Source organism: Hibiscus syriacus, unplaced genomic scaffold (assembly GCF_006381635.1).
Source record: "Hibiscus syriacus cultivar Baekdansim isolate YM2019G1 unplaced genomic scaffold, ASM638163v2 tig00110893_pilon, whole genome shotgun sequence".
Taxonomy (NCBI): Eukaryota; Viridiplantae; Streptophyta; class Magnoliopsida; order Malvales; family Malvaceae; genus Hibiscus; species Hibiscus syriacus.
In genome coordinates, this window is record NW_024062901.1 from 6221817 (window position 1) to 6246687 (window position 24871).

At 32.3% G+C, this 24871-nt stretch overlaps 2 protein-coding genes across 2 annotated transcripts; both read right to left on the reverse strand.

Moving 5' to 3' along the window:
• Positions 1-470: 470 nt before the first annotated feature.
• Positions 471-2428, reverse strand: LOC120145645 (vicilin-like seed storage protein At2g28490). Its single transcript, XM_039159438.1, has 5 exons — positions 2089-2428; positions 1691-1872; positions 1543-1623; positions 1084-1458; positions 471-917 (listed from the first exon to the last, which is right to left on the reverse strand). Exons 1-5 carry the CDS (start codon positions 2426-2428, stop codon positions 471-473), a joined length of 1425 nt encoding a protein of 474 aa, XP_039015369.1.
• A 1051-nt stretch (positions 2429-3479) lies between these two features.
• On the reverse strand, positions 3480-7512 carry LOC120144967. The gene is made up of 6 exons (XM_039158892.1): positions 7078-7512; positions 6273-6464; positions 5920-6159; positions 5618-5835; positions 5166-5420; positions 3480-3881 (listed from the first exon to the last, which is right to left on the reverse strand). Exons 1-6 carry the CDS (start codon positions 7349-7351, stop codon positions 3618-3620), a joined length of 1443 nt encoding a protein of 480 aa, XP_039014823.1. The 5' UTR covers positions 7352-7512; the 3' UTR covers positions 3480-3617.
• Positions 7513-24871: the final 17359 nt, after the last annotated feature.

The window sequence follows — 24871 nt, forward strand, 5'->3', positions numbered from 1 at the left end:
ATTATATTTTAGTTTAATGTTATACTTGTAAATCCTGTATATTTGCCGTTGTTAATTTTTTTTTAATGCAGGGTAGCTCTACAATGGAGTTGGCTATAAAAGAGACATGTCCACTTGTAATAAGTTGAGGCATTTAAAAAAATATTTAATAGATAATTTGGGCCCTAAAGTTTTGTATGATTTCCATTTTGACCTTAAGTTTCCTTATCATCCCCTTCGTCTAAAGATAGGCTTACATAAAGTCCTAGATTATTAGTAGTTTTTAAAAACTAATATGTAATGAAGCTGATCATTGTAAGGGCAGAAGGATGAACATGGTGATTGATTTTATTCCATCATTGAAAGACAAGAAGAAGAAGAAGAAGACTTAAATAGGAGAAGGTAGGAGATAAAAAACATTAAACACAACAAACAAAAGACCAAGAAACCAACAGAGAAGAACAAGAAACTTCCTAAACCCAAAATACACTTTAATCAAACCCCATTGTCATACCATTGCGGAACTTGACCGCCCTCTTCACATCCTCGTCCTCATCACCGCCGCCAGGTGCTGCCGGGAGTATCACAGCTTCATTCTGTGCATTGATGAAACGCCTCATCCTCTCCTCCGATACGCCGAACGCAGCCGCGAGCTCCGGTGTGTTGAAAGTGTGAAGAAGGGAGTTCGCACCCACAAGGAACTGAGGCATGTTCTTGTGCGACGATGTCGTGAACCCGAAGAACTCGAACGGGCTCGATCGTGATGCTAGTTGACAGAAAGCAAAGTACCTTGGTACCCAAAACACATCCCCTTCTCTTACCTTGGTATCCATGGCTAAAGTCCCATTTGGAAACACAATCAGGATCCTACCACTTCCCCTTAACACAATGCCATACTCTGTTGCTCTTGGATTCACATGTGGTGCCATCATTGATCCCTGAAATCGTAGACCAACTTACTTATATAATCAGACTTATATAATCACTTCACTGACCGATCCAAAAATATTAGTGAAAATTAGTGAGGGATTACGCACAGGATGGACACAACTAATAAAATGAAAAAGTAACATCAATAAATTCGGATTTCAAGGTAGACAATACCGCTGTGAGATTGACAAGGTAAATGCTAGTGCCATGGTCTTTGAGAGGCTTGTAAACCGAACCATCGACCGCGACGCTCCACCCGTAGTTGTTCCGGAAATCGGGGCTTCTCTTGTAGATGTTGTATGAATCCGGTGCTTTATCCTTAAACAAATTTTCTTCATTCCCAGATAACATGCCAAAGAGATTCCACCACGACCATTCTTTCACTTGCTCAACTTCTCCTAGGACCATTCTCTTCACTTTCTTCAGTCTATCTTCCTCTTTAAGTTGAGAAAACTTGGTCCAAATGCTCGGTGCATGAGATGGCGCAACATGCACAATTGGCCCATCTTTTTGCCTGCTCAAAAATTCCGTCAATCTCGACACCGAGACCTGTAATTATGTGCATTATGAGAACCACAAAGATCATCTGATTTCTGAATGCTGGTTATATAGATAACATGTATTTTTGCTTACATTGAAGGCTGAAGAAAGAGTTTCGGGGCTAAAACCAGCAAGGACAGACGCCGGATACGCTCCACCGCCGATGAAGAAAGACTGCATGCAATCAAAAAATTCAACAATTTTGATGATGATCACTTGGATGAAACCAAGAGAATCTAACCTGGAAAGTATCTAAATTCAAACTCTCGTATGGATCAATACTGCAGATAATGTGAAGCCTTTGCCCTTCACCAGGGTTCAAAATGTAGAACGCTGAACCAGCAGGGATTGGAAACACATCGCCGATATTCAGTCGCCTTTCGACCATCTCGTCCTCGTAAATGCAGCCAACCCTGGCTTCTCCTGCATCCATTCGAATACCCCCATCAGTACTTTCAAGCAGGGATTTAAATAGCCATTCGCTATTTTAAAAACGACAGTTATATAGCGGTACAGATGCAGTCCAGAACCATTATTGTACGACCATAAAATCACAACCGAAAACACGACCACAATTTAAATCCCGACTTTCAAGTCATCAATGGAACAAAACAAGGAAAGGGTATACATGATACATACCTGTACGAACGAAGAGGATCAAACTGGAATCGAGATACTGGGGAATGAAAAGCGACTGAGGCTCCATGGTAATGAACCCAATGTGCAGTGGTTTCTCCATAATCCTCCCTCCGGGGCTTCTCACCACCCTCATTTCTCCGGCATCGGTTCGAATCACACGTGTTGATCTTCGCATTAAGAAGATGTCATCGGTGCGTCGACCACCTTCTTCTTCTTCTTGTTCACTTTCCTCCCTTTCTCTTTCTTTCCGCCATTGTTTCTCGCCTTCGTACCCAGTTGTCACTGTCAACGCATGGCAGAGAAAAAGGGCTAGTAGCAAAAAGCTCAATCCTTTACCCATTTTTGGCAGTGGTTTGGTTTAGAGTTGAAAAGGAGGGGGTATATGTAGAGGAGAGGAGAGGGTGAAGGGAGACGCGTGGAATCCATGCATGGTTTGAGGGTGTAGGTGGCGGATTACAGTTTAGACATAGTTTAAATCTGGTGAGATATACTATCACTTAGGACATATAACGAGTAGAATTAACGAATTTTATTTGAATTTTTTTTATCAGTCGAATATTTAATTTTGTATTTAAATTTAATTATAAATATTTATAATATTATGATATCAATTAATTTTAATTTTAATAATTTATTATAGTTATATATATATATATATTCTTATTTTTCTCATTGTAATATACATATATTACACAGATTTAAAGAATTAAATTCAAATTTTAAAATTAATCCACTATATACTTAAAAGTTAATAAATCTTAAATTTTTTTAATAAAGTAGAATAAAATCCAGTCAAGTTTTTCAACATCAAGTTTAAAATTCTAACTTTTCTAAATCGAGTTTTACTTTATATATATATATATATATAGCAAATGAAGAGTTAGCTTATCTTTAAAAATTTATACTATCATTTATTAAATTAAATTAAAAAATATCAAATAAATATAGTTATAAAATATAATAAATGATACTTTAAGAATATTATCACCTTTTTACATTTATAAAAATATTTAAATTAAATAATAAAAATATATTATTTACTTTTTCATGAATGCATGTGAATCTAGAGGGTGAGTGAAGTTCTACTAGGTTTTCTTGTAAGTGAAGTTTTCGAGGCTTTCTCGTGAAGAATTTTTTTTATTCGTAATCCTAGACTAAAAACCTAAAATAGTTGATACTTTTGCATGGACTCATTGAATGATCCCAATAACAATAGAGATATCGAATGATCTCCGTAATAATAGAAAGAATCTGAATCCGAACAACTACGTCTATGAGATATGTGTTTTAATATACTAAAAAAAAGATAAAAAGATACTACCTTATAAACACCGCGGGCTAATCTATTTATTTCCATCGTAGGCAGCCAACATCTTCAAAAAAGTTTCTCTGATCTCAATCCCATAGACACATAAACATATAAGAAAATTATATTCCTCTAACCATTTTCTGATAACAATGGAACAAACCTATGCTATATACAATCTTACACCTCAAAACTCATACCTATTGTAGAGAACTTTGGTATCTCAATCTGTCTTGAAATCACCCTGGCTTTCGTTTTCCAATTCTGCATCATCCAATGCTGTTTGTTCTACTTGTATAGTATCGACGAGAGCGAGAGGTCCTTGAGGAGTTCCAAAAAGTGTGGTAAAAATCTGTCGATGGCATTCGTCGCAAAAGTATAAATACGTAAAATGACCCTCGTACGGGAGTTTATGCACTGCAGCACTTGGCAGAACCCTATGAACGAAATCGGTCATCGAAGGTGGGACAACTTTGTCATCCATCCCCTGTATAACACCAGAAAATTTAGAAGACAAAAGAATGTATAGTTCGATTAAAATTTTCTCGAGAACGGTAATCCATGTCTTGCCTTGCTCTCAAACTGCACAATAAAACCATAGCTACTAGGTTAAAAGCATACCAAGACACCTGCAATTTCAGATATAAGAAGTTTGTATCTGAATGTTGTTTCGTCGGTGATCTTATATTCCGAGGGCTTTGTTACTCGGACTCAAGTTTGAGTGTCGGGTACGAGTATGTGTCTGACATGGGTATTTTCAAATTTTCCAAGTTTTTTCATACATTTGGAGGGTTATATCCCATATACCCATATCCAGATGTGTAGGACACAGAGGTCGAACACGGATGCTTCAAGGAACAGGAAAAAGTGTAGCAGAACAGTTCAATGTAGCAACAATGTATGAATAAAAGGATGGAATCAATGTTTACTCGGAATCGAGTGTGAGTGAGTGCGTGCAGGTATTTTCTGACATTGGTATGCTCATATTCTAAACGTTTTTCCGTGTTTTTGGAGGGTCTTTGGAGGATAATATACCCATATCCATGTCTAAATATGCGTTGGACACAAACGAAGAATAAGAGAACTTCAAGAAAAATGAAGAGTTGAAGTAACATATATATATATATATATATATATATATATATATATATATATATATATATAAAATTAAAATCCAGATGTCAAACGGCAACATATATATATACCCATATCCATGTCTTGCCTTGCTCTCAAACTGCAAAATAAAACCATAGCTACTAGGTTAAAAGCATACCAAGACACCTACAATTTCAGATATAAGAAGTTTATATCTGAATGTTGTTTCGTCGGTGATCTTATATTCCAAGGGCTTTGTTTTTTCGGACTCAAGTTTGAGTGTCGAGTACGAGTATTGTGTCTGACATGAGTATATTCAAATTTTCCAAGTTTTTTCATACATTTGGAGGGTTATATCCATATCCACATGTGTTGGACACAGAGGTCGAACACGGATGCTTCAAGGAATAGGAAAAAGTGTAACAGAACAGTTCAACGCAGCAACAATGTATGAATAAAAGGATGGAATCAATGTTTACTCGGAATCAAGTGTGAGTGCGTGTCGGTATTTTCTGACATTGGTATGCTCATATTCTAAACGTTTTTCCGTGTCTTTGGAGGGTCTTTGGAGGATAATATACCCATATCCATGTCTAAATATGAGTTGGACACAAACGAAGAATAAGAGAACTTCAAGAAAAATGAAGAGTCGGAGCAACATAGGATGAAAATATACCTGCCATATGTGTATCGGACCAAGAAAACCGGTATATTCTTCCTCAGAGCCGCTTAGCAAAGACCTGATCACATTCAAGATGCCTTTCCCTCTCTGTTTCTTCTGCAATTTGAGGTCTGCAAGGCTGAATCCCCAATTAGAGACTTGCAATACAGCTTCCTCCATGAAAGGTTTCTCATTTCCTTGTCGGATTGATTCTTCAACGTCCCTTTGCCAGAATTCTTCATAGATAGGGTCTTCTATCAAAGCCCTATCCTGGAAAAACAACAAATAAAATTTTAGAGTATATGTTCGACAAGTGCGATGCTGAAAAAAACTAGTAACTTGCTTATAATATCATGTATTTCCACATTCAAGAACATGGAGTTCTCTTCCAAACAAAAAATTGTATATGATGCACTGTACTTAACCGATTTCTGGAACCTGAGTTCATAGTGTACAAAATCACTCACCCTTCTACCCAGGGTCAATGCTAGCCATTGATCAATCTGACCATATTTTCCAGAGAGGAAGCTTTGTCTGTAGAAGTAAGATAGAAATTTAGGAAACCTTCGAGCCAAAAAGTACATAAATTTCCTTTTCCGAGACCACTTTTCCCAGGTTCCATATTTTTCCCCTCTATTCATCAGTGGATCATAGGGGTTAACCATTGGAGCAAACATAGCTGCACCTGCAAAATTAGCCATGGTGAATCAAGGACGATTAACTCTCAGTCGTAAAAACTTAAGTTGCTTCAGTTAAATAAAATTAGTACCTGCAACTCTATCGGGAATATATCTGAGAGCAGCCCAGGCATGCAAACTACCAGTTGAGTATCCAACTACCCAAAACTTGTCACTAACACCAAGGGCATTTGCTAAGAACGACATATCCGATGCTGATGACTCGAGGTTCCGATATGGGTGAGGATCACTCTCACCAAAACCCGGAAGATCATATGTTAACAACCGCACACCAAATTCTTCCAGTAACGAAGCCTTAAGTCCGGGAATCCCTATTATTTAGGTAGCAAAAAGACACAAACGGAGAAAATTAATAGTGAATTGATGAACACATATGGCTCAATAAAACCAATTTCTTATATATTCTAACTTTTGTATCCCAAACCTGAAAGTCGTGAAGAAAGAAACGAATGAGGAACAATCATAAAAAATCTAGCTCTATCAGCTGGAACACCTTGTTCTCTATACGCCATATATCTACCATCCGGTAGAATTATTCGATCCGCACTCGGAGGGTGTATATACACTTTCTTCACCACTGGGATTGCAGTATCATGCTCTATACTTGCACTCAAGACTGCAAGAATGCTTCCTTTTATCAGTAATTGATCAATGAAAAACACAATAAAAAGGAATGCATCATCTTGGTCATTCATCATCTGCCATCGAAACGAAAACATAGGCCGAGCAGTGGCAGTAGCAAAACATCGTAGCAGATAATGTTCAATTGTTTTTCATTTACACTAGACTATACATGTTTGCGGGCAGTGATGGACAGAGAGAGAGAGGACCGTCCCTGGAATTTTTAAATTCTCATATATTTTATATATTTTCTTAGTATTTTCTATTGATAATATGTTTTTGCCCACTTAAGTAGCCGTCAGCTACTCAAATAGTGGACGTTATATAGCCGTAAATATTGCGTTCGAAACCATCATTGCATAACGGAAATGACAGCAACAGCACCTGCTATTGCTCCAATTGCAATAAACACAACACAACCGAGAAAATACGACAACAACCGCAATTTAAATCCTGGTCCTAACATAAAATCCTAAGTCCATTCCTATTTGCGAGGCAATGAAGTGAACAATATCCACATTTAGAAACTATTGAATTTGAATCTTAAATCTAAAGAAATTATTGCTATTAACCATGATTGATCTAGCCAAGAAAGAAATTACCAGTACCTGCAAGAGCAAGAACAAAGACGGACAGAATCACAGACCAAGCATGCAAAGGATCTTTGTCTTCTGGAACCAAGTGCTCATTAAACGACCTTAGCCTCCTCAAAACATTGTCTTTAGGAACCTTGATTTTTCGACCCATGTAAGAATCCTTACCAAAATTCCTCACTAAGAACGAATCCTCTGTGACTAAACTCTGCCGCACAACATCCCTACAGCCTCTCCCGAATTCCACGCTCATCTCAAGCAATCCCATCATAAATTCACGCGCCCACATCCTTAAAACTCGCCGCTTTATCCGACGGTGCTATGCCGGCGGTGCTTGCTGCTCTGAATTGCTCCGCCCCATCACCGCCAACCATTTTTTTTGGCGAAAAAAGAGGATGGAAAAGCTTGAACGTAACGCTGAAGTTAATGGGAATCAATAGAAAAAGAGTAGCGTTGGGTGGGAAAGGGAAAAGTAGATAAAAAGGTGGGAAATTTACAGAGTTGGACAAATGGGTATTTTGGTAAAAAACGGATAGTTTCGCTCGGCAGCGTAAATATACGATATTATCGAAAATATTAATATTTTTTAATATTTTTCTAAAATATTATTTTTTATTAGAAATATTAATTTTGTTATTTAATTTCTGTAGAAAAAATAATATTTTAAGTAAAGTCTAATATTAATATTTTTTATATAAAAAATAATATTTTAGGTAGTACTTTATCGAAAATATTAAAAAAATTAATATTTTCTGTAACGTCTTTATTTAATCGTATATTAAGATTGTCGTACCTTAAAGATCGTGATAAAAAGCTTTGTCTGATATTGTTTTAACTTTTTACTGCTGGTAACAGCCCTCATTTTTGGGTCTCCATTTGTTAACGCCTCGACTTCCTTTCAATTTTCAAAGATTGAAGTTTTGATGTTTGATTTGCTTGGAATTTTTTGTTGTTTAAATAGGCTAGAATCGAAGAGAGGGTCTGTGTGATATGCATGTTCACTGAATTAGATACTAAATTATTTTCATCGAATCAAATGATATCAATAATTAAAGATAATTATTATATTTTAGATTCAAGTACGGCATTTATATAGTTGTTTGAAAATTTATTATTAAATAATTAAATAAATTAAATAATATCATATCATATAATCACTTCATATTAAAAAAAAATTAAATCACAAGTTTCTAAAAGGTATAGTGCTAAAAATAATCCTCCACGTTTATCAAAATAATCATTTTAGCTCATATTTTTGTTGGAATATTTTAACATTCAACATTTCACTTTAGGGCAAAAAGCTCCCTCTATAAGTAAAAACTATTAATTAACACATTATTAATGCTCCAAAATAATAATTTTTTTAACCTAAAATAAAACATTAAGGGTTAAAATGTCCCGGAAGAAAAAAAATAAGGAAGAAAATGATTATTCTATCAAATGTAAAAAGCATTTTTATCTTAAAATAAAACGTTAAAGACCAAAATATCTGAAATATAGAATAAAGGATAAAATAAACATTGGCGATTAAATTTATCATTATATTTTTTTTGATAAACATTGACGGTTAATTTTATTATTATTATTATTATTATTATTATTATTATTATTATTATTATATTTAAACAAGGAGAGCTTGATATGATATTAAGTTTTGTTTGTTTTAGCTGGTGGGTTTTCTAATCAATACTCCACTTTGGTCTTTTTCTTATGTATTACGTGGATCTCTTGTTTATTCCTTCAATGAATGATTACAATACTTAACTCTTTTAATAATCAAAACACAAGTTTAGAATAAATAAATTATTTTATCGATTATTTCAATTATTTTGTGTATGATTTTAATCAATAAAAAATGTTATTATTTCATTACGTCATGATTGATACTTTTGAACATGATTAAAGTCGTTTTCATCATGAGACCTAATACTCATTTAGATTAAATATATTTAAGGCTGAATTTTTAAATAAAAGATATGTTTATATCTTTTATTTATAGAATTTTAATGAAAATGTATCACATATTTATATATAAAAAAACAACCATAACATGAATCGATTCAAATATCAAAGAAAAATAATTCGAATATAATTGAAGTAAAAAATATCATATGAAGAGAAAAAAAGTAATGAAATGATTATATATATATATATATAGTCACTTTTAAAACGTTTAAAAGTAGAAAAATATAATAAAAAACTGAAAAATGAAAGAACCAAAACACAATGTTGATCCCCAAAGGGCACATGATTGGTGTCAGATTTGAGGAATGCCACCATTTCCTAGGTGCTCATGTGGCCCCACTCCTAACAACTGCCCTTGCAACCTAATTACTTAATTTGAGTTTATATTCATCCGGGTATTTAAAGGTTACAACGTATTAAATAAACGAACTTAATGTCCGATAGGGTTAGTACAAGATAAAATAATTTCAGTGACTGAAAATGTCTTATAATATATGATTTTAACTAATTTTTTTGGATTTGAATGACCAACAAATTCGCATCGCGAACTTCAATTTCGCAACACAGGTTCCAAAATCGCAACGCTAATTACCGATATAGGTAAACAGTACTATCGCAACGCGAATAGGAAAATCGCAACGCTAATTACTGACATAGATAAACACTACTACCGTAACGCGATTTTTAAATTAGCAACGTTATTTTCACAAATTGAATTCGCCAATTTCGCAAATTAATAATCGACATAGGTAAACACGGTAGAAAAAATCCGGACAAAAATCCGAATTCACCAATTTGAAAACTGAGTTACGAATTTGACAAATTCGTGTTGCGAAATGTAAAATATCGCCTCTTAAAGAAAATTTCATTTCGGCAGTTCGTTTGTTTGGTTAAAGTTAAACGAACGAACATGAACATACCATCATTCGTGTTTGTTCAATTCATTGACCAAATTCGTAACTCAGTTTTCAAATTGTCGAATTCGGATTTTTTTTACCGGATTTTTTCTACCGTTTTACCTATATCGGTAATTGAGTTGCGAAATTGGCGAATTCAATTTGTAAAAATAACGTTGCGAATTTGAAAATCGCGTTGCGATAGTAGTGTTTACCTATGTCGGTAATTAGCAACAGCGTTACTAATTTGTTGGTCATTTTCGTAAATCTAAAAAAAGTTGGTTAAAATCGTATATTATAAGGCATTTTCGGTCACTGAAGTTATTTTATCGTTAGTAAAATTGGTTGAGGTTTAGGAATTTTAGTTTGTAAAGTCAAGTTTGAATTCTATCACATTCACTCTTGGTGAGTAACATGTAATTCCTACGTAAATCTCAATAGAGTCTTAATTATGCACTGACCCTAGACTGGGGAGCCACCCTTTATGTAAACTTTTTTTGTATAAAAAAATAAACAAACTTAATGATGGACGAATCGTTTGTGAATCGTTCGAAGGGAAGTTCGTCACAAACAAATGTCTCGTTCCTTTATTTATGTTTGTGAACGCATGGGCGGAGGTAGGCCTGACCCCATGCCCAAGAGAAATTTTTTTAATACTTTTATTATATTTAATTTTAATTATAATTTTATGTAATCAAAATTAAGTTAATTAGAGTCCTATTTTATTTCAAGTTTAACTATAATTTTAACTCTTTAAAATTTTAAATTAAGAGTTGTTTGCTCTTCTAATTTATATAATATGATGTTATATTTGTCTTATTTATTTATTTTCACTATGTGCTTTTTTAATTCAAAGAATTCTTTTAAAAACATGAAAGAAATCAAATATCTTTACTGAGATTTTGAATTTTTTTATATTCTTCTACAGTTTTTTTTTTTTAAAAAAAATTTGCTTTATTTATATTTTGTTCTTTAATTACTTTTGAACCTGTGACGTTATTAGTTGTTTCTTTAACAATTTTTCAATATTACCTACAAGATTATAATTAAAAAATTTAAAATATACTTATCATATCGTATTTTATTCAATTAAAATTATTTAGTATATTTTATCTCTAGATGAGTTTGGTTCTATGAAAATGAGAGTTAATTTTAATTGGTGAAAATATTATATTTTGAACTATGTATTTTTCACATAAAATTTAAAGTTTTTTTTAGAACTTTTAGTTATACTCTTTAATTGTTATTAAACTTTTAAATTGAAAGATTATATATGTAATTGACCAATCAATAATATTTTTCTAGATTCGCCACTACGTGAGGGTTCGATAATCAGTTTGTTTATGTTCGTTTGTTTATATTCAGCCTAATCTTTAGATTCGTTTGAAATATTAAGACCTGATAAATTTTAACCTTAAACTCATTAATATTTTAAAATCTATTTAATTTTAGACCCAAATAAAAAATACTCAAATCAATTAAAGAAAATATAAATCCTAAAATTATAAGAAAAGAATAATATCTTCTCAAATTTATGTTTGTTTATTTATATTCACTTTTATGTTTGTTTATATTCACTCGTTTGTGTTCATTTATTATTTTAATGAATTAATATGAACGAATAAGAACAAGCTAAATTTCTTCATTAACGAACATAAATAAAAAAATTATTCATCTAATTATTTGATGAAAAATTAAATGAACAAACATAAACGTCGTTTATATTAGCATCACGTTCTAAAGCTAATAAGCCACACGCTCTAGCCAACCGAGCTATTCCATCTCTTGTTATTAGTTTGATGCATATTGTTTAACTCTGATAAAGAATTGCAGAGTTATTATGGAGAGTCAAAGCTGTCCCGTTTTGATTTTAACTCTGCTGCATAGGCTTGTAAACTAATCGAATTTTCAGCGAACCGTTCATAAATTATTTGACAGGAAGTTCATTTATTTATTAAAGAAACGAATATGAACAAAATTTTATGTTCGTTTAATTAAATGAATAAACACGGACAAAAGACTCGTTCGTTCATATATGTTCGATAATCCTTTCGTTTATGTTCGTTCATTTATATTCGGCCTAATCTCCAAACCCGTTTAAAATATTAAGACCTAATAAATTTTAACTTTAAACTCTTTAATATTTTAAAATCTAATTAATTTTAACCCAAAAAACCTAAATCAATTAAATAAAATATAAACCCAAAAATTATTTGGCAAGGAAAAACTCTTCTCAAATATAAACCGATTAATTTTATGTTTATTCATTTACATTCGTTCGTTTGTGTTTGTTTTTCATTTTAACGAACAAATATTAACGAACACGAACAAACTACATTCCTTAAGAACGAACACACTAGAAATTATGTTCGTTAAATTGTTCGTGTTGGTTCGTTTGTTTGGCTAAAGTTAAACAAACGAGCATGAACACACACTCGTTCATGTTCGTTCGATTCGTTTACAAGCCTAGACTTAATATAATATTTTCATAAATTCCAACAATCATGAATTCGTTAAGAAATTATTGAATATAGCATGAACCAAGCTAACTAAATGGTTAAAAGGATAATTATTTTTTTAGAAGTCTCGGATTCAAACACCAACATCTGCAGAGATATTTGAACGTTCATTGTCAAATGATTTAAAATCTTTAAAATAAAAATCACCTTATCCTAAAAAAATGATAAGCCTAACAAATGAATCTAGAAATGTACTCTGAAAACAGGCGTTGGGATCCTACTGCGATGACGCTCCGAGGTTCATATCTACGGCTATTATCCTAAGAAGAAAACAATTAAAGAGTGAGCTAATATGCCCAGTAATGAACAAATGTTGTAAATAATTCATATGATATAATTTCTGTAAGCAACTAATAATGTAAGCCCTGTAAAAAAATATTGTATTATTTCTAAAAACTCTCGAATGGTACATAAGCTTTCCGCGGGATTCCCGTCCAAGTTAACATGGGATAATTATGATTAGGAGCTTCCGTGCTAGTCACTTTAATTATTCGGGACTCTCGTGCGAGATACCCGGGATAATTATGATTAGGTGTTCCCGTGCGAGTCACTCTAATCTTTCAGGGCTCTCGTGCGAGATTGTTGAATTAAGATTTTGATATAACAAATTGTAAAATTGATTTTGGGCTTAATTGAAATTATCAAAAATATTTTAGACTTAATCGAATTTATCAAAATTTATCAAAAATAATTCAAAGTTCAAATAAACTTGAAAAATATGTTTTGAATGTTTTCCAACTTAGTCGAACCTTTTCAAAAACATATTCGATCGTTTTTGCGCTTTAAAGTTGAGTTTTCAAGGATTTTTGGCTCAAAGGATCAATCCCTTAGTAAAATGGTTGATTCCTTTGACCAAAAGATCGATCCCTTCTTGCAAGTCTCGATCCATTGGATGGCAAAATGTTTTGGATCGATTCCTTGTACAAAGGATCGATCTCTCGAGGAAAAGGATCGATCCCTTTCTTGCAATGATCAAATTATTTGAAAAAGGGTCGATCCCTTTCATTAAAGGGTCGATCCCTTGTGCATTAAATGTTATTTTTTGTTGTAAGTAATGTCTATATTGATCATCAACGACTCAAAACGACTAGAATTAATGAACAATATATAAATTGAAGGTCAAAGCTTCTCAAGGTCATCAAGAAACATATTGAACCAATCTATCAACATCAAAGTTTTGTTTTATGCTTATTTTTGTCAAATTCTTTATAGTAATCACACTTGTGAGCTACATTGTTTATTTTGTGTGTATTAGGTGAGTGCTTAAATTGTGCAAACATATTTGTCTTGTGAGGTTTTCTTTTTGTTTGATTCATTTGTATTTACTCTTTGGGAGAATGTATATTCAATGTTTTGGGGTATAAACATTGAAGTGTTTGTAAGGTTACACCTTGTCCTTAAAGGTAAGTGTAGACACTCATTTTCGTCTGGAGCCTTTATATATATATATATATATATATCGTATAATTTTTTTTATAAAAAATCGGTTTTTGAAATATATATATATATATATATATATATATATATAATATATAGTTTTTGAAAACATTTTTAAAATATATATATAATATATAGTTTTTGAAAACATTTTAAAAATATATATATAATATATAGTTTTTGAAAACATTTTGAAAATATACATAATATATAGTTTTTGAAAACATTTTGAATATATATATATATATATATATATATAGTTTTTGAAAACATTTTGAAAATATATATAATATATGGTTTTGAAAACATATATAATATATAGTTTTGAAAATATTTTGAAAACATATATATAATATATAGTTTTTGAAAATATTTTTGAAAATGTATATAATATATAGTTTTTAAATTATTATTTAATTATTATTTTTTATATTATATTTTAAGTTACCTGGGATAATTATGATTAGGTGCTTCTGTGTTAGTCACTTTAATCCTTTGGGGCTCTCGTGCGAGATAGTCGAGATAATTATGATTAAGTGTTCCGTGCGAGTCACTCTAATCTTTCAAGGCTCTCATGTGAGATTGTTGAATTAAGATTTTGATATAACAAATTGTAAAATTGATTTTAGGCTGAATTAAAATTATCAAAAAGATTTTAGACTTAGTTGAATTTATCAAAAAGATTTTAGACATAATCGAATTTATCAAAATTTATCAAAAATAATTCAAAGTCCAAATTAACTTGAAAAATATGTTTTGAATGTTTTCCAACTTAGTCGAACCTTTTCAAAAACATACTCGATCGTTTTTGCTCTTTAAAGGTGAGTTTTCAAGGATTTTTGGCTAAAATATCGATCCCTTCTTGCAAGGCTCGATCCATTGGATGGAAAATGTTTTTGGATCAATTCCTTGTACAAATGATCGATCTCGAGGAAAAGGATCAATACCTCGATGAAAACGATCGATCCCTTCCTTAAAGGATCCCTTTCTTGCAACGGTCGAATTATTTGAAAAAATGATCAATCCCTTTCACTAAAGGATTAATCCCTTGTGCATTAAATGTTGTTTTTGGTTGTAAGTAACGGCTATATTGATCATCAATGACTCCAAACGGCTAGAATTAATGGAGAAGGTATAAATTGAAGGTCAAAGCTTCTCAAGGACATCAAGAAACATATTGAACCAACCTACTAACATCAAAGTTTTGTTTTATGCTTATTTTGTCAAATTCTTTATAATAATCACACTTGTGAGCTACTTTGTTTATTTTTCCCAAGTGTGTATTAGGTGAGTGCTTAAATTGTGCAAACATATTTGCCTTGTGAGGTTTTCTCTTTGTTTGATTCATTTGTATAAAGAGATGGCCAAGCTCTTCAACAAATTTAAGAGATTCATGTCATCTAAAGAAAAAGAAAGAAAGCATGAACCGAAGAAGGATAAGGATCCCCATCATATGCTATAATTGTAAAAAAATGGGACATGTCAAGTATGATTGCCCACTATTGAAGGAAGAAAGGATCAAGCAAGCCAAAGAATAAGGCTTTTGTGGCTACATGAAGTGATGAAGACTCCACCAATGAGGATGAGGATGAATAGCCGACCTTTGCCCCATGTCCATCCAAGAAGATTCAAAGGTATCTTCTAACTCAAATGAGTTAAATTCATATTCTTTTGATGAGTTACAAGATGCTTATTATGAATTGATTTTGAAATTTGAAACCATGAATTCCAAATATAAGAAAATAATTTCTAAATTTAAAAACAAAAATGATTCTCTTTTGAAAACTAAATTGGATTTTGAAAGCAAAAATAAAATTTTGAGAAAGGATTTGGAGCTTTCAAAATTGAAGAATGAAAATTTTGAAAAAAAAAATTTTGATTTAAAAATTAAGCTTGGTAACTTAATAAAAGAAAAAGAAATCATTTCTAACAATTCATCAAAGTCAATAATGGCAAAATGTTCACATTGTCATTATCATGGTCATAAGTCTAATACTTGTCCTATAAAGAAAAGAAAAATTTATAAAATTAGACAAGTACGAGTTCCTAAGAGAACTAGGGGCAATGACACTAACTCTCAAGGACCCAAAACAATTTGGGTACAAAAACCAAGTAAATGTTTCATGTAGGTGTTGGGCAATGAAAATGTATTTGGAAGCTCTAAAACACACTAAGGAAGAACACTTGAAGAAAGGGAGACCTAAGAAATCAACCTTAATTCAAGTGGTAACAAGTTTAAATTTCATGCAATTTTGTACCTTTATGTGATTATGCATGATTGAGTGTCCCCACATAGCGCTTAATTGCAATTAGTTAGGGGGAGTTGTTATTGCATGAGCTGCAATTTTATGGCCTTACATGCTTGTGATGATAATTTTGGCCTTAAATTTTCAATATTTGATTTTTGATGTGAAAACATGTTCTCCATGCTTTGTATCGATCATATATGTTGATTTTGAGAATATGATGTTTAAATGTAGCAAAGTTGAAAAATGCATGTTTAGGATCTTTAGAGCCATTGTGTATTTGTGACTTTAAGCTGGCATTTATGCACATTTAGTATCCTCTAAGTCATGAAAATTAATTCCAAATCAATAATATGACTTAGGTTGCATCTAATTCAAATCTAGTGTCATCCAATTTAGACATTGGAATAGAAATGTAATTTTCCAGAAAAATGATTGATCCCTTGCATTTTTCCAAAAAAAGGATCAATCCCTTTGCCAAAAGGATCGATCCCTTTTTCAAAAGTATCGATCCCTTTTTGTGAAAGATCGATCCATTTAGGCCAAACTTGCTTGGAGCCCTTTTAAGCTTATTTAGGCGCATTTCATCTATACAAAGCCAAAATTTTGAACCTAAACCCCAAAAATACCCAAAGAATTGTTTTTCATAAAAAAAAATATCGAATCTGAATCAATTTCTTGTGGGCTTAATGCGAAAATCAAGCCTCCTTCATCATTTCAACGTTTCATAACATTGTTTTGAAGGAATCATCACATTTAGGTAAGAATTTTTCAAAACCTAACTTTTTGAGTTTTTTAAATTCGGTTAAATTGGGTTGAATTATGTGGTTAGAGAACAAATTTTAAATTGTTTATCACTTGTTTGATTGTAGGGAGCTTAATCCTAAACTCACTTTTGAAAATCCCAAATTTTTATCTAACACCCACAAGGTGTTCGATAAAAGTCCCCAACCGAAAACCACCTCAAACCATTCAGCCATACTAATTTTTCACCCCAAATTTCAGTTTTAATTCTTACCAAAATCATTTTAACATCTTTTAACATCTCTTTTGCTCAAACTTAATTTTCATTTTTTTAAAATGTCTAAGAGAAAGTCTATGGCTTCAAAGGGACAATCCTCAACCGACTCTTGGATTGACCAATGTTTCAAAAGTGCCAAAGCTCGGGAGTGTTTTGACTCATTCTTGCATATCGACCAATCAAGGAAACCTGAAAATTTGACTTTAAATTTTTAGAAAAATTGGGTTTTCCTTACAAGCAAATTTTGAAAGATATAAAACTTTATACCTTTTTAAACTTTCATGGCCTTACTTATCACACTTTGGTTCGAACTTTTTACTCGAATGCTTATGTGACATCCGCTACTCATGATGGCATCATCTATTGGACCATTGTCTCTCATCTTATGGGTCAGGCCGTTACCATTACCGTTGACTTCATTGCTCAAACTTTTGACTTTTCTCTTACCGACAATGATAATGAAAAAGGCCCTTTTCCTCCCGAGATGTGTCTTAGAAACAATAGAGCTACCATTTTCTCCCTAAATGATTGTTTGTTGCATCTCGTTATCTCCCATTGCATCTATGCTCGAGGCACAAATTATCTACCATTCGTAGGAACGACTATTGGTGGATGTATTTTACCAAAATCGATAGTTTAAGACTTGTCGTAGCTTAAGACTTTTGAAATGTACCCCATTGGTTTTAAAATGGAAGGTCAAAGGGTATGTCCCATGCCAGATGAAAATCAACCTACTTATGCCTTTAATTCTGAAAACAACTTCCATTTACTCTTTAAAAGAGAAAGGGGGCATTTTTCTTCTTTCTTCCCCCTCCATCACACAATACCATAATAGTAACCCAAAGCTCACATACATATACATTATGAATTTGATTGGGAAAAACTTATAATTAGAGTTGTATGAGTCAGTTTCACTTTGATGTAATTTGGAAAGTTTGTGGTGTGATCCATTTAATAAAAGTAAACTGAGAGATTGAGAAAAGTAAATTAGCTTCTGATTAAGGTAGGAATTCATTAGAAAAAATTCGTTCTAATATTAACTTTTTAGCACAACATAAATCTTATAAATAGATAGGGTAAATTACACAAATGGTCCGTTACGACTTTATTAAGTCCCTCAACTATTAAAGTTATAAAATAATCACCCGACTATTCATTATGTTCCAACCTCATTCTTTTCCTTTAAAAAATGGAGATATTCTAAGTGAACGTTAAATTGTGACTATGATATGATACAATTTGATCTCAGAATTTCAAACAACTATCATATCAATCATCATGTTAACATCCAACTTAAAACAACACTAATTTTTTAATGGAAAATGACGAGTTTAGAACATAATGAATAGTCGGATGATTATTTTGTAACTTTTAATAGTCGACGGACTTAACAAAACAACATTCTATAATCGGAAGATCATTTTGTAACTTTTAATATTCAAGAGACTTAATAAAGCGATACATTGTAGTCGGGAGACCATTTGTGTACATTACTCAAATAAATAATAAAGTTATGATAAAATGGATGTTTAGAAACATTGAGAGACCTTGTAGATATTCAACACTATAATGAATTGCTCGCCTAAATAATAAATTTGATCAAACTTACATCAATACGATAATTAAGATAATTACTTTGGTTTTATGGCTCAACGGGGGAAGGATTCACTATTATCAACTGTCCATCCATTTCAATATTTTGTCATCCAATATCCTTTTTTTAAATCAATACATGGTCACAACGAAATTCATTATTATTCATTAATTATTTCATATTCATTTCATATTGTAATGTTAATTAATAAATTAAATATATTTAAAATTATAAAATATATTTATAATGTTATTTTTAAAAGATTGAATTTAAAAATAAAGTATTGATGAGAATATGAGGAGTCAAGAATTTGATAGGACGCACAAACTTGTAAAACACTACGATCGAAAGGTCATATTGAATAAATATAAATTGATGGTAGAGGATATGGTACAAATTCGATAAAAATGAACTTAAAATGAAATAAGAAACAAGAAATCATACAAAATTAAGAGACTAAATTGAAAAAACAACACATTTATTGTCAAAAGGTATCATTCAAAGTACATAGATATTATTATATGGTTTAGTAGCATGTGATGTAAATTTGATAAAAAACTTAAACGATAGAAGAATTGGAAAAAACAAAGAAATCAAGGATAAAACCATAGAACAAACAAATTATTTATTTAAAGATTAAAACGACGGGTATTCGATTCTTTTTAATTTTAAGTAATGGAATTTTGAAAAATCAAACTCACACTCAAAATTTAATAACTCAAAGAATTAATATTTATTTAAATCGAATTAAATATTTATTTAAATCGAATTAATTTTTACCGCTACTATGAAAAAAAGAGGCAAAACTGAAACCTTATGTATGCCATCGAGCTTCTCTGCCGGTGAAGAAGTTGAACAGTAACAACGGACTTCCACTTTGTAGAAGATGAATCTTGAAACCTTTTTTTCTTTGTTTCGTTTCAAAAAATGAAAGGTCGGGAGGGGGAGGGGGGAGTTGAGAGTAATAGCATAATTTTTTTTTTGTTTTAGACAATGAAAGATCGGGGAAGGGGAGGGAGAGTGAGTTGACACATTTGTTTTTTTATATTTTTTAAATATAATTTTAAAGGATATGTTAATTTGACACCCTCCCACTTTTTAGAATTTATAATTTAATTCCTAGTTTAAAATATAAACTTTAATTTTTATTTAATTTAGTCCTAATTTTAGTAATCTAATTTTTGTAATTTAAATTTTACATTTTTATTTTATTTAATTTAGTCATTTTAGGGTGAGTTGTGCGAAATTTAAAAAAAATAACAACCGCGACACATGCAATGACCGCAATGACATATATTATGTTCGTAAACGTGATAAACGCGACGCGACCGAAAACGTATCCGCGAACGCTATTTAAATCCCTTGTTAATCCCACTTCAAAATTTCCAAACTCAACGGCTTTGTTGTATTTAATTGCCTTGACTTGTTTAACAAAACAAATTTGAAAATATCAGAAAGGAAAATGGGTAATAGTTCAAATTCAAGATTAAAACTTAAATACTATGAAAGAAGTCATGCCAGTTATCTGTTGCCGAATCAAGATCAAAACCCACCACCATGTTGTTGTAGTTATTATTACCACCGGAATCTTCAATGAGTTGCCACGGCAAACTCCATAAGTCCGATATATTATCGGTACTGTCATGTTTCATCGTCGCAACCGCGCCTACATTCGATGTCGTCGTCGTCGTCATTAATGTCGATCCAATCATATCTTCGTTATTGTAAAGCATCGTGGTTTCCCCATTAAAACCCACACTCCGACCCCCATTGTCACCAAAGTTGTCGTTCCTGAAACCCCAAAAATCGTCCAAGTTTCCAGGAGGACAGGGTCGCAACTGAACCCGCAACGTCAAGGCTAGGGTTTCCAAGACAAAAAAGGCGGTCGGAATCTGGTGGTCGTATTGTTGTCGAAGATCACCGGTGTGTCGATGAGATTGTGATGGGTATTGATCAGAGGGTTGGTATTTGGTGTCAACGTTTGATCTTTGATCTTCTTTGATGATGATGAAGAAGAAGAAGATTTCTTGTTTTTCCGACAGCCGCCTTCCACCACCGTAATATTCCGGAGAGTTCCGCCTTTGGTCCAATACCTTCGACAAGACTTGCACAAATACCTTGGCTGAGACAGGCTGTTGTTGTTGTAATAACAAAATTTGGTGTTGCTGGACTCGCATCTCGGGCACTCGACTGCCTCTTCTGGTTTTGGCTTTGCCTGTCTTTTTGAAGGCTTCCCCATCTCCTGCATTATCATCATAAATTACAATTCACCCCCCAAAATTCAAAACTTTAGCCCAAATTGAAACAATTACAGTAACTTAAAGGATGTCTGCATGAATTAATAAGAAATTTGTGGGTCAATCTGAAATCAAAAAGAAGAAGAAGAAAGAACACAAGTAGTATTACTGCTTATGGAGTACAAAGACAAATTTGTACCTGGAGATGTCCCTGTTGAAGGCAACGAAACAAAGAGAGAGAAGAGAGAGATTTGTCTTGAGTGAGAGACAGACTATTAGTGGCCTAGATGAGGGTTTTATATATAAATTTGGATGACCGACTAGGTCAAAGAAATTAATGTTACTGGCGTACTTATTAATTTTTGTAATATTAATCACTTCCCCTTTTTGGAAATATTACGTCAAAGGACGGTATTCAAATCTTTCTTAAATATTTGCTCCCCAGTTAAGAAACTTTAATTTATAAGATATATTTATAAAAAATAATTTATAAAATATAGTATAAATCGAGCGACCTCAATGATAAAATAATTGATGTTATCCCTTAACGTTTGGGTTCGAGCACCAGGTACGTCAGAGGGTGTGGACCTTCAATGTCAAATGACTGAGAGTTATTTTTAAACAAATATTGCCTTGTATTTACCCAAGATTAATCGAAAAATAATAATTAATAAAATTTAAAAAGTTAATTACATCATATTTCCTCAAACTATGACCTTTATTTCAAATTAATCCTTAAACTTTTGAACATTTCAATTTCATCCCAAACTATGACTCTCATTCTATATTAGTCCCGAAACTTTTGAATCTTCTAATTTTATCCCCAAATTCATCCAAATATGTAATTAGTTTCAATAAGAGTTTAACCTAAATTTTATTTTTTTCCAAACATATAATAATATTACTTGGCCTAACAATTTTATTAACAAGGGATGAGATTAGTATACACATATAATTTGGGATGAAATTGAAATGTTCAAAAAGTTTGGGGACCAATTTAGAATGAGTATCATAGTTTTGGGATGAAACTGAAATTTTCAAAAGTGTAAGGACTACTTTGGAATAAGGATCTTAATTGAAGGATGTATGACACAATTAACTCAAGTTATATATATATATATAACTCGGACCCTATTTGAAGTAATTGCAACCCATTGATAAAAGTGGCCCTGGGCCGTTTACATGTATGGGCATTTACGTCATTTACCAGAAAGCCCAGTCACGTGATCATCTGTCATCATCCTCCTTCCCGCTCGCCATTCAAAATTTTACTCAAAAAATATATATATTTATCCAAAATCCCTCGTTTGTAATTCGACAGACTTTGAGAATTTCAGTTGAAAACTTCAACTTTCTTTGAACTCCCAAATCTTCTGGTAGACCCCTCCGGTTCCAATCATTACATTCCCTAATTAATTTCCCAGCAACTGAGAAAATCAGACATAATGGAGAGCGATCTCTTTGAGATCTACGAGGAAGACAACGATTCCCTGCTTTTACAGCACCAGCAAACCCTAACCGACGCCGTTTCCACCTTTGATCCTTCGTTTTTCTCTTGCTTCCCTCTCCATTTCCCTACATCTAATCCCTCAGGTTACTTCCTTCTTTTGTTTTTTTATGCGTCTTTCTCCCTTGTGGTTGTTCACTCTTTTCTTTCGGTGGATTTCGATCTGAATTTCAATCACCCTGCTTTTGCATTTTGCAGATGTGAAGGCGCTAAACCCCACCTCCTTTTCTTCCAACGTTAATAAAGAGAATATTGACAATACTGAGCATAAATCTGAACTTCAAAAGTTAAGTTTAAACCACAGAGAATGAAGAGGAAAAAGCAAGGTGGAGGTTACAATTTGAGAAAAAGTTCAGCTTGGGATCGAGCTTTCTTCACTGAAGAAGGTACTCCCAAATTTTCTCACCTTGTTTTTGTTTGGGTTCATTAATTGAAAGAATGAAGTTAATTTTCTTTAAGTAATTTGTTTGCTTTGCGTTAGGTGTTTTGAATTCAACATAATTGTCTTTGATTAGTGGGAATTCTAGTAAGTTGAGTAGTGAGAAATTGTTGGCTATAGAAGAAGAGCCCGGGGAGTCATTATCCAGTGATTCATTCATCAGATTTGCAGGCACTTGAAAACAATTTGTTTAAAGAGTTGCCATGCAATCATAGTAATTCGAAAGAGGCAAAGAAGATTGCTGTTAGTAGCCTACGGCAGCCTCTCGTTACGTGGTTAGTTAGGTCTTCTCCATATATATGCCTATAAAAGTAGCTCCAATTTCTTTCTTTGTGAAATGAAAGCAATTTTTAATTATGTTAATATGAATTTGGACAGGTGAACAAAATGTCTTTCAGTTCATGACGTTAATAGAAGTGGTTCTAAGCGTAGCGATGTCCAACGCCTGTGATGTCTTCTGCATATCCTTCCTATTATGGTGTGCTTTGTTCCTTATGTTTTCTTTATCTATTCGGATTTATTGAAGAGGTTACCTTGACTTTTCCTCACTCATAAAAGACCTGCAAATGTGAGCACAACAAAACAGTTGTTAAGGAGCCAAAAATGTCTAAATTACCTGCTCAAATTCGGTTCCCCAACTGCCAGGAGCTCCCCGAACTTAAACAACCAAAGAGAAATCAAAGCGTTCAAGCAGGTACAGGGCGTACATTGTTTCTTTCAACTAACTAGTTTCGTATGAAAACCTGTTTTCGTCCCTCCGAAATTTTATAGATCAGTGCCCTCCTAAAATTTTAGAGGTTCGTCCCATAACATAAAATGTCAGGGTATAAGCGTTCATAGTTAAATAACTGAGAGTCTTTGAGTATATATTACCTTGTATTTACCCGGATTTATTTTTTTTAAAAACCTTACTCTATTATTTAATTGTTCTTCCATGTTATTGTACATGGTTCTATTTTGAAGGAAAGTAAATCGAAGTTTTAAATTTAATTAATAAAATATACTATTAATATAAGTAATATTTTTTTTATTTAAAGCTTTGGATAAACAATTTTCTTTGTTGGGTATTTAGGCATGATACAACTCAACATATGAACGAATTGTAATGATATCTATTAACGCTTTATAAATAGAATTTTATTAGTACGGTAAAGAAATTTTGGACATTTAATTAGTTATTTATTTCATTAATATTTATTTTAAAATTTTATTTGTATTCATTTCTCATATAAAAATTTTATATTATTAAGACTTAATATAAAAACAAGTGTCTAAATTATATCATATTTTCTATGTAGGTGTCTAATATATTTTTGGTCAAACTAGGTGTCTAACGTTATAAACGTTATCATTTTAAGGGTCCTAACTGTTTAAAAGTTCTGTTAACTTACATATGTCGCATTTATATAATTTTAAAAAATTTATTAAAATAAAAAATTTAAAATTATAATTTTTTTTATTAAAAATCCAAAAGTTTCTCAAAATCTTAAAAAAACTCAAAATTTTGAAAACTCTAATTTTAATCTATATATCCACGTTGCTCACCGTCATTTATTGTTGTCGTTGTCGTCGCTCAAACATACCCCCGATCACACCTCTATTCGACGACCAACCATATGATTAATAGCCACCGACAAACCTCAATCACGATTTAAACTCAACCAAATGACAAAGAAAATAATGCATTGTATGATTCGACGAAATGACAAGAACAATGATGGTTAAAAAGGGAGATGACAATGACAACGTTAGCATCGGTGGTCGTGGTTGGGAAGGAAGAAACTAGGGTTTAGGGTTAGGTGCCCAACCCTTTTATAAGACACATCAGCACTATCGGCTCGCGGGAAATTATCCTCTTTTAATTGAAATACCTTTCTATGTTCAATAAACCTGTGAAATACAGGGCTTTTGTTTACAGATTTGTATTTGTCTCTTCTCTCTCCATATT